This window comes from Stigmatopora nigra, chromosome 15 (genome assembly GCF_051989575.1).
Source record: "Stigmatopora nigra isolate UIUO_SnigA chromosome 15, RoL_Snig_1.1, whole genome shotgun sequence".
In the NCBI taxonomy this organism is placed as follows: domain Eukaryota; kingdom Metazoa; phylum Chordata; class Actinopteri; order Syngnathiformes; family Syngnathidae; genus Stigmatopora; species Stigmatopora nigra.
This window is the reverse complement of record NC_135522.1, coordinates 11,267,999-11,282,087: the sequence shown is the minus strand read 5'-3', so window position 1 is coordinate 11,282,087 and position 14,089 is coordinate 11,267,999. Positions and strand designations below refer to the sequence as shown.

The 14,089-nt window shown below is 41.0% G+C and overlaps 1 protein-coding gene across 2 annotated transcripts in view; it reads right to left on the bottom strand.

The window, feature by feature from the left end:
* Positions 1-4,471: 4,471 nt before the first annotated feature.
* The window catches only part of s1pr2 (sphingosine-1-phosphate receptor 2), a 29,576-nt gene continuing 19,958 nt past the window's right edge, over positions 4,472-14,089 (bottom strand). For both annotated transcript variants that reach the window (XM_077735172.1, XM_077735171.1), the window contains one exon: positions 4,472-8,345. In XM_077735172.1, the coding sequence (XP_077591298.1) occupies positions 7,129-8,244 (1,116 nt within the window). In that variant the 5' untranslated portion in view covers positions 8,245-8,345 and the 3' untranslated portion in view covers positions 4,472-7,128. The remainder of the gene's footprint in view (positions 8,346-14,089) is intronic.

Here is a 14,089-nt window from a genome sequence, read left to right as displayed (position 1 = left end):
CTGGTGTGAACGGCGTTAAAAAAAACAGGTTAAAAAATGTTTGGAGTTTCAAAAAGGTGGCTGAGCGCGCGAGATAGGGTGGAGGCGCAACTCAGCCTAAGCATGAGCTAAATTGTGGAATGGACGCTTGAAAAGCAAGACGCGGCAGGGCCGTTTCGCGCGGAAAGCTAGGCTTTGAGGACGTACCACTCCAGAGCCACAGGGGATACAGACGCAAGATGCTTCAAGTGTCATTTCGCTTTATAACTTTCCAAGAGAAAATAAATCGTATGAAATACTCTACACCTAATAAAGTCATTTGAACATTATATTTTTTCACTTTATTTTGGTTGAATATCAGTCAGTTTTAGTAAATTGACAATGACACCCCTTATTTTCTCCGAATGTTGAAACCAACGGAAGCGGAAACGAACACCATTGATTTGCTAGCCAACAAATTAATAGACTTCACTCGTAGTTTATGTTATTTTGGCTCGGTGAACGGAGATCTTGTTTACTGTTATGCTGGGGTAGAGGTAACGGAAAGGGGGATTAAAAGATTAAATACTGACATAAATCTCATCTCATTTTCTGTACCGCTTCATCCTCATTAGGGTTACGGGGGGTGCTGAAGCCTATTCCAGCTGACTCCGGGCCAGAGGTGGGGGACACCCTGAATCGGTGGCCAGTCAATCGCAGGCACAAGGGGACAGATAACCATGCACACCCACACCGATACCTAGGGGCAATTTAGAGTGTCCAATCAGCCTACCATGCATGTTTTTGGAGAGCATGCAAACTCCACACAGGTGGACCGAGCTGCATTTGAACCCAGATCACCCACTGTGAAGCCGATGCGCTAACCACTCAACCGCCAACTGTAAATAATAATAATTGATTCTCTGCTCTGGGGATCATTCATTAATAAATCTTCAAACTCAACAGTACAAATAACACTAAAAATCATGGCCATCGGGTGGCAGTGTCACATTAGCACGTCAGACTCACAGTTCTAGGGTCCTGGTTTCAAATCCATCTATGTGGAGTTTGCATGGTCTCCTTGGGCCTCCGTGGGTTTCCTCCGGGTACTTTGGTTTCCTCCCACATTCCAAAAGCATGCATAGGAGGCTGATTGGACTCTCTAAATTGCGGCTATGTATGGGTGGGAGTGTGCATCTCCTCATGTCCTGCGATTGGCTGGCCACTGATTCAGGGTGTTCCCCGACTCGTGCTTGAAGTCAGCTGAGATAAGCTCCAGCACTCCCTGCGACCCTTGTGGGAATGAAGCGGTTCAGAAAATGAATGAATGTATGAAATAATCCTCTCTGTGTACCACCATTGTTCTTTTTATCTATCTTGGCAGAAGCTGTGGCTCATTACATAAATTTCAACTGGAGGTGCTATACATATATGTATATATATGTATATGCTTTTAGCCTGCACACACATGTTCTTAGACCAGGATGCATTTAAGGGCAAATGACTTAAGTATTTAATTCATTCATTTTCCCCACTGCTTATTCTTGTGAGGGTTGCAGGGTGCCGGACCATATCTCAGCTGACATTTGGCAAAATCCAGTCTACACCGTAAACCAGACACTCAGAAAGACAGTCAACCAGTTGCACATGCAATTATAGGGTCACTCAACGGGAATGACCCCACACCATCAATGACTCAAAGTATTTTATAATAAAAATAGTACAACTTTCCAGTGCATGTATTTAGTTTTCCGATGTGGTTTGTGTCTATTCTTCAGTTTGAATCCATCTGCATCTCTTTTCTGATTTCAGCATCTGGTTCACATCCTGCAAAGGCAAGCATATCTGGCCACCTTCCCACTTAGCACAATCTCCTGGGGTTGATTCAGACAATGTTCCCACCCAGGAATTCTGGATGTCTGACAGGAAACAGGCCCAACTCTCCAGAGGCTGCTATGAGTCAAGCCTTGCCTAAGACTCCCCCAGACCCTAGAAAAATCTGCAGAGTGCATTTCTCAGACTAGTTCACAAAAAAAACTAAAACAATTCTCAGCACCAAACCCCAAATCTCACATTGGTTGCCCTCTTCACGCCTTCCATTCAGTCTATGTGGAGTTTGGTTTGCATGTTCCCCCTGTCCTCGCGTGGGTTTCCTCCGGGTACTCTGGTTTCCTCCCAGATTCAAAAACATGGCTGATTGATTGGACACTCTAAATTGGCCCTAGGTATGAGTGTGAGCATGAATGGTTGTTTGTCTCCTTGTGCCCTGCAATTGGTAGGCCACCAATTCATCTTGTCCTCCGCCTTTGGCCCGAAGTCAGCTGGGATAGGCTCCAGCACCCCTCGCAACCCCAGTGAGGATAACGCAGTTTGTGAAATGAGATAAGATTTACAAAGATGAGAGAGTCCTGTAATTTAAATCATAGGTGAAACCTCAGTTATAACAGATAAAATGAGAAAAAAATCAATATATCAAATTGTGGAATTAAAAAAAAAACCAAATCATGGTGGAAAATGAGTGTCATTTAAATAAAAAGAGTCAATCTCCCTATTTGTTTATGTTAAGTTCATCAATAATTATACTTTAATATACTTATAAAACAATACAAGGAGACATCTATTAAATTAAGGACATCAATTAATTTAGCATCTCTGGTGATACTTTTCATTGAATTTCTGGCGAGTGCCATTTTCTCCTGCCCATTTAAGGCCTCAAATCAAAACAATTACAAGGTTAATGATTAGATCCAATTGCGTATGCTGAAACAACTGCAACAATCATTGCATATCAGGTATTCATTAATAACAATTAAGGTCAGAACTCAAAAACACCTCCATTGGAAATTACACAAACAAGCCTCCATTCGGCAAAACTATTCCATTTTCAAGTGAAACCAGCGTCCCAATTTAACACAATATGCTAATAATCAAGGAAGTTGGTTGATAGCGATCACGCTGACTCAGCAATTTCATAAGCGTCCTTCACAGGTCTGTATCACAAACTTGCATCTGGGGTAAAGGTCAGTCATATCTTCCAGTAATCAGTCCTCGGAACGAGGACTCACTGTCCTGGAGAATGACCTCGAGCTTGCCCCAGTCTCAAATTAAAGAAGCTCTTAGACAAAAATGATTAAATGCACATATATAATAGTATTACAGAATAACCCCAACAGTTTATATCCCCTATTTTTTATTACTATGACCGATTTTCAACTTTTTCTACAAATCCTCACCAGGTTATCACACACGGTATCTGAATTTTGGCCCTTTCCTCCATCCAGATCTTTTCCAGAGCAGTGATGTTTCTGGGCCGTCATTGGGCACCAAAGACTTTGAACTCCCTTCCAATTTTTTATGAGGTTAAGATTTGGAGACTAACTAGGCAAGACCACTTAAGTGCATTGAATTGCTTCTTTGAAGGCCACTCCTTCATTACCTTGGCAGTGAGATTGCGATCATTGTCATGTTCAAAGACCCATTCACGTTTCATTTTCATTTTCATTGACCTTACTTATGGAAGGCCCTATTCATTCTTTACTTTACACCTATCCGTCACATTAAAGCCCCTGTTTATCAGTTTGTTATAGTGTTCTTTAGATGCAACTTGGCATTCTTTGTCCTCCAAATATGATAGGTAGTGTGGTTACCAAATACAGTGATACCTGTATTTGCAAAAATAATTGGTTACAGGTTTTTTTTTTACTTGGATTTTCCATAAGTAAAGGCACACCTGTCAAAGTGGCTGCCTGGGGGCCAAATCTGGCCCGCCACATTATTTTGTGTGTTTTATTTCTCATCGCCATCTTGTGTTTGTTGTGCATATAACAGCTAGATAGCTGGGATTTTAAATAAAGCGAATGTCATTTTTCTTCACACAACCTCACAGGCACCTTATTGTCTAATAAAAATCACTTTTTTTAAAATTCCTGACGGACACACACTAACGCACACAAACACACATTGTCAGGAATAATCCTTTTCGGAAAAACTGGGGTCAAAATTAAAAAAAGCAAGCACGGTACCATTCAAGAGCCGTACATTTGCAATTGTTTGTTCAAAACCGCATTCAAATCAGATGTACGGTGTTGTCTCCATTCTTTCTGATGTTAACGGACTAACGCTCACACACGTTATAGGAAATAGTAATATGTATAGATATATAGGTGAGTGGTTAGCGTGTCATTCTCACAGTTCTGGGATCCTGAGTTCAATCCCAGGTCGGTCCTTCTGTGTGGATTTTGCCTGTTTTCAGTGGACTTGCGTGGGTTTTCTCCAGCCAATTGGGTTTTCTCCAGCTACTCTGGTTTTCTCCCACATTCCAAAAACATGCATTGTAGGCTTGTTGAACATTCTAAATTGCCCCTATGAATGAGAGTGAGCATGAATGGTTGTCCGTCTAACCGTTCCTTACAATTTACTCGCCACCAATTTAGTGCCCGAAGTCAGCTGGGATAGGCTCCAACACCCCCGCGACCCTTGAGGGGATAAGCAATTCAGAAAATGAATGAATAAATATTTAGTATTTCTTTTATTTTGTAAAAAAAAACATCGACAAAAAAAACAGAACAATAAGGGAATGCAATAAACAAAAACAATGTACCTACTTTAGTGTTTCAGATTGTACCGAATGGACACAGGCAGCGTGCTACATGACACAAAAAAGGCTATTGCACACAAAACGCATTTTCATACAGAAACAAACACACACACACATATATATAAACTGTACATACATACATTTTCATATATTTATAGTCAGGCGACAAAAGTGATACATGTGACAAATGCCTAAAAAAAACAACAACAAAAAAAAAACAACAACTGACACCACTGAAGCTGCCAAAGTGCTTTTCACCATTTTTACCGGGCTGTGTGAATGTGAATCAAGGTGATTTTAATTCTTTTTTTAATAAAAAACAAAACACACGGGAAGCAGAGGGAGTGTTTCCCTTAACAACAGGAACCGGATGATGGGAATAAACCGACACGACAGGACTTCCCGTCTTAGAAAAAAAAAGACTCGTAGGGCTCCAAACCAGATCTATTCCTGCATTTTTTTTGAACAGATCGAACCGGAATGCACTTTTTTTTGTTCTAAGACTTCACAGTGAGCCAGGATGAGCAGTAATACTGTTGACCGTGGGACCAATGCCCCAAAACCTCTTCTTTTTCTTCATTCATACATTCAGCCAAATTCCCCTGTGAGGGGTGACGCAAACAAAGACGTTGCTAACAACACTGTCAGGACAAATAATAACCAGCCAAAGCGAATCACGACAGGAAATATGATTTCTCATAAATGCAGAGGTGTCATACTCATCTTTGTTGCAAGCCACATTGGTGGAGTTATAGTTTGTGTTCAAGGGTCATGATTTTGGCCAAATTCATATAGATATTTAATTCACTTGGATACCATTGACGGTGCTTAGACAACTCCTCAATTTTGACTGGGATGGGGCCAATTAGCGTTCATTTATTTGCCCCACCGAGCCATTTTGAATTAACTGAGTTACAATTCTATGCAGTACAGTACAAAAAAAAGCAGATTACGGTTATCCAAATGGGTTTTTGGTCAGGTTATATTGGGATTATTATATTCCTCTGGTAAGAGCCAATGGTGTGTATCGTTTATAAATATGAAGGCCTAATATGTCCCTCCTTTGTTTGAGGTAAGTTGTTTTTTATAGCATACACAAGTTTATATCTTCATGATGTGAATACAACACGAGAAATAGCAACCATATGGCTCGTGTTACAATCATAGCATCGTCAAGATTCTTTTCAATAACTCAGTCTGCCATTAACGGGAATGTGTAATAAAGTCATTGAAAGTATTTTAATTTAGTATTTAAGAGCCACATGATAGTTTAGGACGTTTATCATCATTAATGGTAGTGACAGATTTATTTTAATTCACATTTTGTGTCATACCTCACAGTCTGACTCTAGATAGAAAAGGGGAGAGGGGAGAACATAATTTTTTTTCCCATATGATTTAATCAGAGTACCCATGAACAGATTCACATTTCCAAAGCATCCCCATTTTGGAATTTTGGCTGTTGTAAATTCATTTTCTGTCATTGACGGTGATAGACTGACCATAATTGCTTTATAAAGAAACCATTAACTGTGGCTTATTGCCACTTTATGACGGAATCTTACAATGGATGTGAATAAAGTCGTATATTACACAAGTTATGTCATACGTTATCATATTATGAGAATAAAGTCAATATGGGAATCATTTTATGATGGAATGTTACAACCTAATAGAATAAATTTGTAATATTAAGTCATATATCCAAATATTATGAGAATATAGTCATGATAGTATGAGAATAAAATCACAAAGTTGTGAGGATTTTATTTAATGATGACATTAAAGTGGTAATGTTTTGAGAACAAAAAGATTTAAGTCATAATATTTGGTAACTTTATGTACTCTTTATAATCTCTGTGATTTTTATGAATAATATGAAGGGACAAAGAAAAGATTAAGGATTTCCTTATTAGTGAAACAGATTCTAAAATACAGCCTCGCCAAAGTCTCGGTATTGTTTAGTGCTACGTCTCGCAATATTAGGTAAATACAGTGTTCCCTCGGTTATCGCGGTTAATGGGGACCGGGACCACCCGCGATAAGTGAATTTCCGCAAAGTAGGGACGCCTCTTCAAAAATGCCTAATTTGAATTTAATTTGATTTTTTTTTAAATTTTTTTTTAGTATTCTGACTTTAATCTTGTGTGATGACAATTTTTCTTTTAAATTTAGAAATGTTCAATTAGTTTACCTTCTTTAATCTCAAAGGCTTATCTTTGATGGAGATGCGCAATGCTCTATCTCATGTAACATAAAATAATATTATAATTTAGTCCTGCTGCATCTAAACATTACGTAAAGTAATAACAGTAATATTCTGAACTTGTGTTATGACTTTTTACCCTCCGGCTATATTCCGATTGCTTGCAGCCTAAATAGATTGGACATCTATCTCTGTCAACCGCACTGAAACATAATAATTCAATCTCGGCTTCCCAGTTCAAATGTATTTGACGTCTATCACTGTCAATGTCAGTGAATGATTGAAAAAGTGGTCTTACACCTCGAGATGGGCGTCATTTGATTGCATATTCAATACATTGCATCCGCTCAATTTGTGGCTGCAGCTATCATACACATGTGGTGCAGTGCTGCATAATGGGCGTGGTCTGGTGTTCGTGTTTGTGCGTGCAGTGGTCCAGAGAGCTGGAACTCTTCAGTGGCACCAGGCAACGTTCGGCGGGCCGTCCACTCTGCAGCACCCCCCAGCAACACAACACCCGCAAGAACTCCTTGCGCATGTCCTTGCTGCGCAGCGTGTAGATGACTGGGTTGAGTGCCGAGTTGAGGGTGGCAAAGCCGAAGAAAATGTTGGCTTTGTAGAGTATTGGACAGGACTGGATGGTGCAGGATGAATCCAAGAGGAGGATGGTGAAGGCAGGGAGCCAGCACATTATGAAGACCCCAAGCACGATCGTGACCGTTTTCAAGAGAGCGTAGGCGGGGGAATTAGTGGCTTCTTGGTGGCTTGACCGTACGATCAAGTAGATCCTTACGTAGAGGATGACAATGGAAAGTAGGATGAGGCTGAAAATGGTCACCACGAAGAGGATGTACTTCTTGGAGTAGAGCGGAAGCACAGCCGAACATTCAGGGAGGTTGTCAATGCAGTTCCACCCGATGATTGGCAGCCCGCCGAGCAGGATGGACATCACCCAGCAAGCTCCGATCAGCAGGAACATGCGGCACGTTTTAGTGGAGCCATAGACCTTGACCTTTGTGATGGCGATGTAGCGCTCAATGGCGATGGCTAGGAGGCTGAAGACTGATGCGGCTAGGGCAATGAACGCCGTGCCCTCGCGGATGAACCACTGCACGGGCACCAGTTCGAATGTCCGTGAGCCTGACAGGAAAATGTTTGCGATATAGGCTGAGCCGGCTAGTAGGTCAGAGAAGGCCAGGTTGCCGATGAAGAAAAACATGGCCGAGTGGAACTTTTTGTTGCGGCACACTGCGATGAGCACCAGTAAGTTCTCCAGAATGATGATGGTGCATATGACCACGATGATGATGCTGGGGTCGGTCAGCAACTTCTTGCCATCATAACGCTTGTCCAGTTCCTCGATGGTCATGTTCTTGGCGAACACGTAGTAATAGGGGATCAGAGTCCGGTTGTAATATTGGGAGTATCTGCTCCTCATGGTGACCTGCTGGCACAGCACTGCTGCTTTACGGCAAGGATTCATTCACTCTGCAAGATGATGTTGGGGAATGTCAACATGGCCTTGAAGGAAGGAGGGAGAACATCTGTCCTACAGTTACGTCTCAGGAGATGTATGTGGGTCACCTGCACACATGAAAAAGATCACTTTAGAAAGGGGATTATTTGGGTTTTATGAGACAAGAGCTGTCACTTATCTCTTTTTTACTACTAAAATCAGTTTTAAGTACACTTCAGAAACTATGATAGCATATTAAGGGTACCTGAAGAAAATTACCCTTCGTGGTAAGTCTTAATATGACAAAAAAAATTATACGTACAAAATCAGAATCTTATGATTTTAATTTTAATCTCGTAATGTACCCGGGCCTGTGTGGATTTCCTCCGTGTACTCCGGTTTCCACCCACATTCCAAAAAACATGTATAGTAGGCTATTTGGACACTCTAAATTGCCCCCAGTTATGGGTGTGAGTGTGTATAGTTGTCAGTCTCAATGTGCCCTGTGATCGGCTGGCCACCGATTCAGGGTGTCCCCCGCCTCTGGTCCGGATACAGCTGATATTGGCTCCAGCACCCCCCACGACCCTAATGATGATAAAGCATATTAAACGTCTCATCTCATAATGTTACAGCGCATGATTTAAATCTCAGAACATTTTGACTTGTAGATCAGGGCTAGGGAACATATGGCTCTAGAGCTACATGTGGCTCTTTTGATGGGTGCACATGGCTTTCCGCCAACCTGTGATGTAAAATATGCACCAAAAGGAAGTGTCGCGTCGCTGTGTCATTGACACCACTACCTCCAGCGCCACTTTAATCATATTTCATTACACTCTTCTTCATGCATACTCACATTGATTCCCATTGATTAGCAACAGCGTAACATTGTTGTCAAAAGAATGCAGACTTTTAAAAGTGCTGAAATTACAAGAAAATGTACATATTCTCATGTACTATGCTTTCTTTATAATTCTGAGGATGGCTTGTAATGAATAACACTTGAAAATGTGAATTGTTTAAGGCTGCGTCAGTCAAAAAGATTCCCGACCCCTGTTCTAGACCCTTTAAAAAAATCTTGTGTTTTGAGAACCTAGTCCCAAGATCGCTGTGGCACAGTTTACAACAGCGGTCATTAACTCCAGTCCTCGGGGGCACCAAGCCAGTCTGTTTTCCCATATCTCCCTGCTCCAACACACTTGAATCAAATAAACAGGATCATTATCATGGACTGGATAGCTACACTTGCGGACCGGATTTGTGAACCCTGCTCTACAACTTCACTTTAGCTTCCTTGCGATGAAAAGACGATACCAGTTGGTGGCAGTGTTGCTTCATAAACATGGTGTGTTATAGACTCCTCAGAAAAACAAGGAATGCCAAGCTAAAGATAAAGTTACAGTCATACCTCTACTCACGAATGCCTCCAGGTAAGACATTTTCAGGTTATGAAAGCATTATATATGCAAATGAGTGCCGGGAGATTAAAAAACATCCAAGTTACTTACTCCCTCCAAAAGGAAATCCCTCTGCCTATCGTTTATTAAATATTGTCGCAGCTGCATTGTTTCTCACTTTGGAACCTCGCTACACTGTACTGGGTTCTCATTGGCTGTCTCACAACAACCACTATCCATTTTTCAAAATTCTCTCTAACATACCAGTCAACCTCGGCTAAATGTTCTCCTATTAATGATTGCAATTCCCCTTATTAAGCATGAAAAACTGTACAAATGCAACATGTTACATATTTACACATCCACAAACAAAGGGCACATTCATTAATTTTATTAATCACTTTATCCTCACTATAAAAGTCTAAAATGTACGACAACGTGGACGAATGAAAGGGGAATTTTCGTGCACATATTTTGTCCTTGGCCAAATGCTCCACTTATTAATGAATGCAATTCCCCTTATAAAGCAATTAAAACACACACACATGCACGTCTCATTTTGTCTGAACCACTTCATCCTCATTAGGGTCACCGGGGGTGCTGGAGTCAATTCCAGCTGTTTCCGGGCCAATCACAGCGCAAAAGGAGACAGCCCATGCACATTCACACCCACACATAGGGGCAATTTAGAGTATCCAATGTGGAAGGAAACTGGAGTTTTAAAGGGTTTAGTTGGTAGTTATGTGAGGACCGTGGAACAAATGAGAGAATTTAAATATAAAGTACTGCTCTACTTATAAAATTTTCAAGTTACAAAAAAAGTTCTGCAAATAATTAATTTCATAAGTAGAGGTTTTAGACTGGTTTTAAAGTACAGTTAATTCATTGGCTGTAATTAATGGCTCGAGACGTCCAATCCATTTGAAGTGAGAGAGTTGGCAGCTAACCTTGCAGTTCAAATGAATTAGACATCTACTAGTCTGATCTTATCTCATCTTCTTCCGCTTTATCCGGAGTTGGGTCTACTAGTGATAAACTAAGTTTTCATTTCATTTTGAAGAGTCACAAGAAATCTATCTTAGTCAGTAGTTAACGGAAATCGAGCCTGAAACCACAAAGACAGTTTTACTTGTCACATGTTTATATTTTTTCTTGAAATTCTTGATTTCTCATAACAGTAGCAAGCAGTTAACACAGTGTTTCTGTTTGGGGAAATCCTTGCATATCGCCCCCACATACAAAGCTTTCTACTGCTTTTTGCATTGTAGCGATAATCCTGTGGTTTGCATGACAGTTTAAACAGCACTTTGGGGAAACATATATCATTATGTGGTACGGTGAGTTCCTTTTTTTCAGATGGAGATCCCATCTTCAGGTAGATAAACTGAGTTCAAGATGGGGGATGAGGACTGCCAGCTGGACAAAGAGGACTTTTCTGTCTGACTGAAGGACACATTCCACTAAAGCCTGGCCCTAATGCTCTGCTGTCAACACAAGGCATTGTTGTTAGAACTAAACCATTCCGCTCTAGCAAGAGATTTTTAGACAGCAGCCTCCTCAAGAGTGTAAGGAAGATGTCGAAAGCGACATAATACATATTATGCATCTATTTCAGTCACATAGAGTATGTAGAAATAGGTGTTCAGAAAACGAGATTCTGACAATTACCATGAGGCCTGTTCTATATGCTGAAGTTTTTGTTTCTGTACGATACGACTTTTATAAGAAATGACTTTTTAATGTAATTTTTCAGGACAAATGCTCTTAATTTTTCTCATTAATAATAAAAACATTTTTATTTTATTTGTGGCCCCGCGAGTCATGCTGACGGGTTGCGTTCATAGTCTCTAACAACTACCATTATGACTATTTACGGCTTGTGTGAGCCAAAGCAAATGCATCCTCCATTGTTTATTAGTGTTCCAAAAAACTTCAGTTTCCATGTTGTTTGTCAAGCGAATGCCTGTTTTTTTAAAAATTTTTTATAATTAATACAAAAATATGAGATTTTCAAATCTCTCCCTGTCTTTGTTTATTAAAACTGTAAATAGATATCATTTCTCATTTTTGAACTGCTTGATTCTCCTTAGGGTCGAAAGGGGTGCTGGAGCCCACCCCAGCTGTTTCTGGGCCAGAAGCGGAGGACACCCTGAATCGGTGGCCAGCCGATGGCAGGGCACAATGAGAGAGACAACCATGCACACTCAAATCCATACCTAGGGGCAATTTAGTGTCCAATCAGCCTACCATGCATGTTTTTGGAATGTGGGAGGAAACCGGAGTCCCTGGGGGAAACCCACGCAGGTGTTCTGTGTGCCCCTATTAGCACTTGACAAGCCACACAAACTCTTTGGCTGGCCAATGGACAGCCAATCCATTTTGATTTGGGCTGCTAGCAACAATCAAATTATATAGATCGAACATCTGTTTCCGTTGTGTGTTTTTAATGCAAATCATGTCAATTCTTGTGAACTACCACAACACAGACTGTGAAGTTCTAGTGGATTTGTGAAATATAAATGTCAAATACAGTCAGATTACTGTGTTGCTGAATGCAAACATGCAGGGTTAAAGCACAGCTGAACTATGGAAATACAAGCAATAACCGGATCAGTGTTTCCTTGAGCGGCAATGAGGAACAATAAACTCCTTGAGCATGCAATGAGAGCTCATAATGCCTGCCGCTCACTTTGCATTGAGTCTGATGATGCACCATGAGGGCTGGCACGAATGGACGTACAGCTGCGAGCATCCAGCCGTCAATTTGCAGCTAGTAGTCTAGTCAGTCTGAATCTGACTGTTACCATTGTTGACTCCCTCATTGAGTCATTCATTTTCAACATCACTTATCCTTGTTAGGGTTGTCGGGTGTTGGAGCCTATACCCGAAAATTTTGGGCGCAAGATAGACGACACGCTAGAATGGTTGCCAATTAGTCATGGGGAACACTAGTGATAGACAACCATTTGCACTCACAATCACACGGCCACCGAGGGGGAATCGATCCCACGCTGCCCGCTCCGAAGTCATGTGAAAGAACCACTGAAACATCGAGTGTCTCTGCTGGTAACTCTTTTAGAAAAGTTAAGAATACTAGGCGCCCAATCCTTTTAATCCATCTGCAGTGAATTTTAAATAAGTTTGCCAATACCAATACCATTCCAAGTGGATTGGATGTTTAGCATTGTCAACGGCAGCCAATGAGATAATAAGCAAACAAGAAATCTTGAGACTGAGCACATGAGCTGCACAAGCCGAATTGCATTAGGCCTCATTTTTGAAGCATGGATTAATTATGTGAGCATAATTTGTCATGACCATCAGCTTCCAGTTAAGTCTAATACACTGATCCCTAATTTTTCACGGATAATGTAGACCAGACATGGCCGCGTTAATCGTAAAACCGCGAAAAAAGATCACCCCTATTATTACTTTATAGCATACTACTGTGATCCTTCTTCACTTTGCGGCTTCACTACATCGCCGATTTATTTCCTGAGGAATATTAATAAAAATTCCTCAAACTTTCTAAATCTACGCTGAAACTAGCACCCAGAAGACAGATGAAAATAGCGGTGAAAAATATTGGAGGTCAGGGCAGTGCTTCATTTCTCAACGCCAAAAAAGGTATCTGCATTAGAGGGAGATTGGGCGCACCAAAAATCACAAATACAGTGCTTAGAAGCATTTTGTCTGGTCAATTCCTCTTTTTTCGCGAGGGAATTTTGCCTATTTTTTTTGTCACCGTTAAAATTGCCTCCTAAATATTGACACTCTGTAATATGTTAATGGAGTAACACGCAATTGCGGTATACATGAATCTACAATGTGCCGTTTATTTGCAATTCAGCTGGTAGGAAGTATTTTAATGTTAATGAGCTCCACTGTGCGGTTAAATGGAGAGACAGGAAGTGAACGCACACGCGTGTTGTGGTAGTCTGCACACGCGTGTTGTGGTAGACTGTATGCCGGCAAATAAATAAAAATAAATTCTTATGAAGTGGTCTGAGGTGTTGTGGCTGGTCTCTTCGCCCAGGTTGCCGTGCTGTATGTTGCACCGACTGTTTTTCTTCCCGAAGCGCTGCCGCTTTCCTTGGCTACCGGCGGTCTTGTGCTCACATCTTCCGAGGTGGGAAATTGCAAATTCTCGTGTGGACGAAAACACCACAACTTCGAGGAAGAAAGAAATGAACAAGCATTATGATTGATTTAGGCCTTAGTTACGGCCGTGAAGCTGGCATAACGATAGGACATCAACACATTGCATGGAGCCCTTCCTAAGTAGATTGATGATGACATGCTCGCAGCCATTGAATTTGGCAATCGTCTTGACAGTGTCAAAACAACAACAACAGCAAAAGAAATGACTCGAATCTGACAAAGAGAACTTGGACTAACGCTCCAATAACCTTATCTCATTTTCTGAACCGTTTTCATTCATTTTCCATCCTTGAAAGGGTTGATTGCTAGAG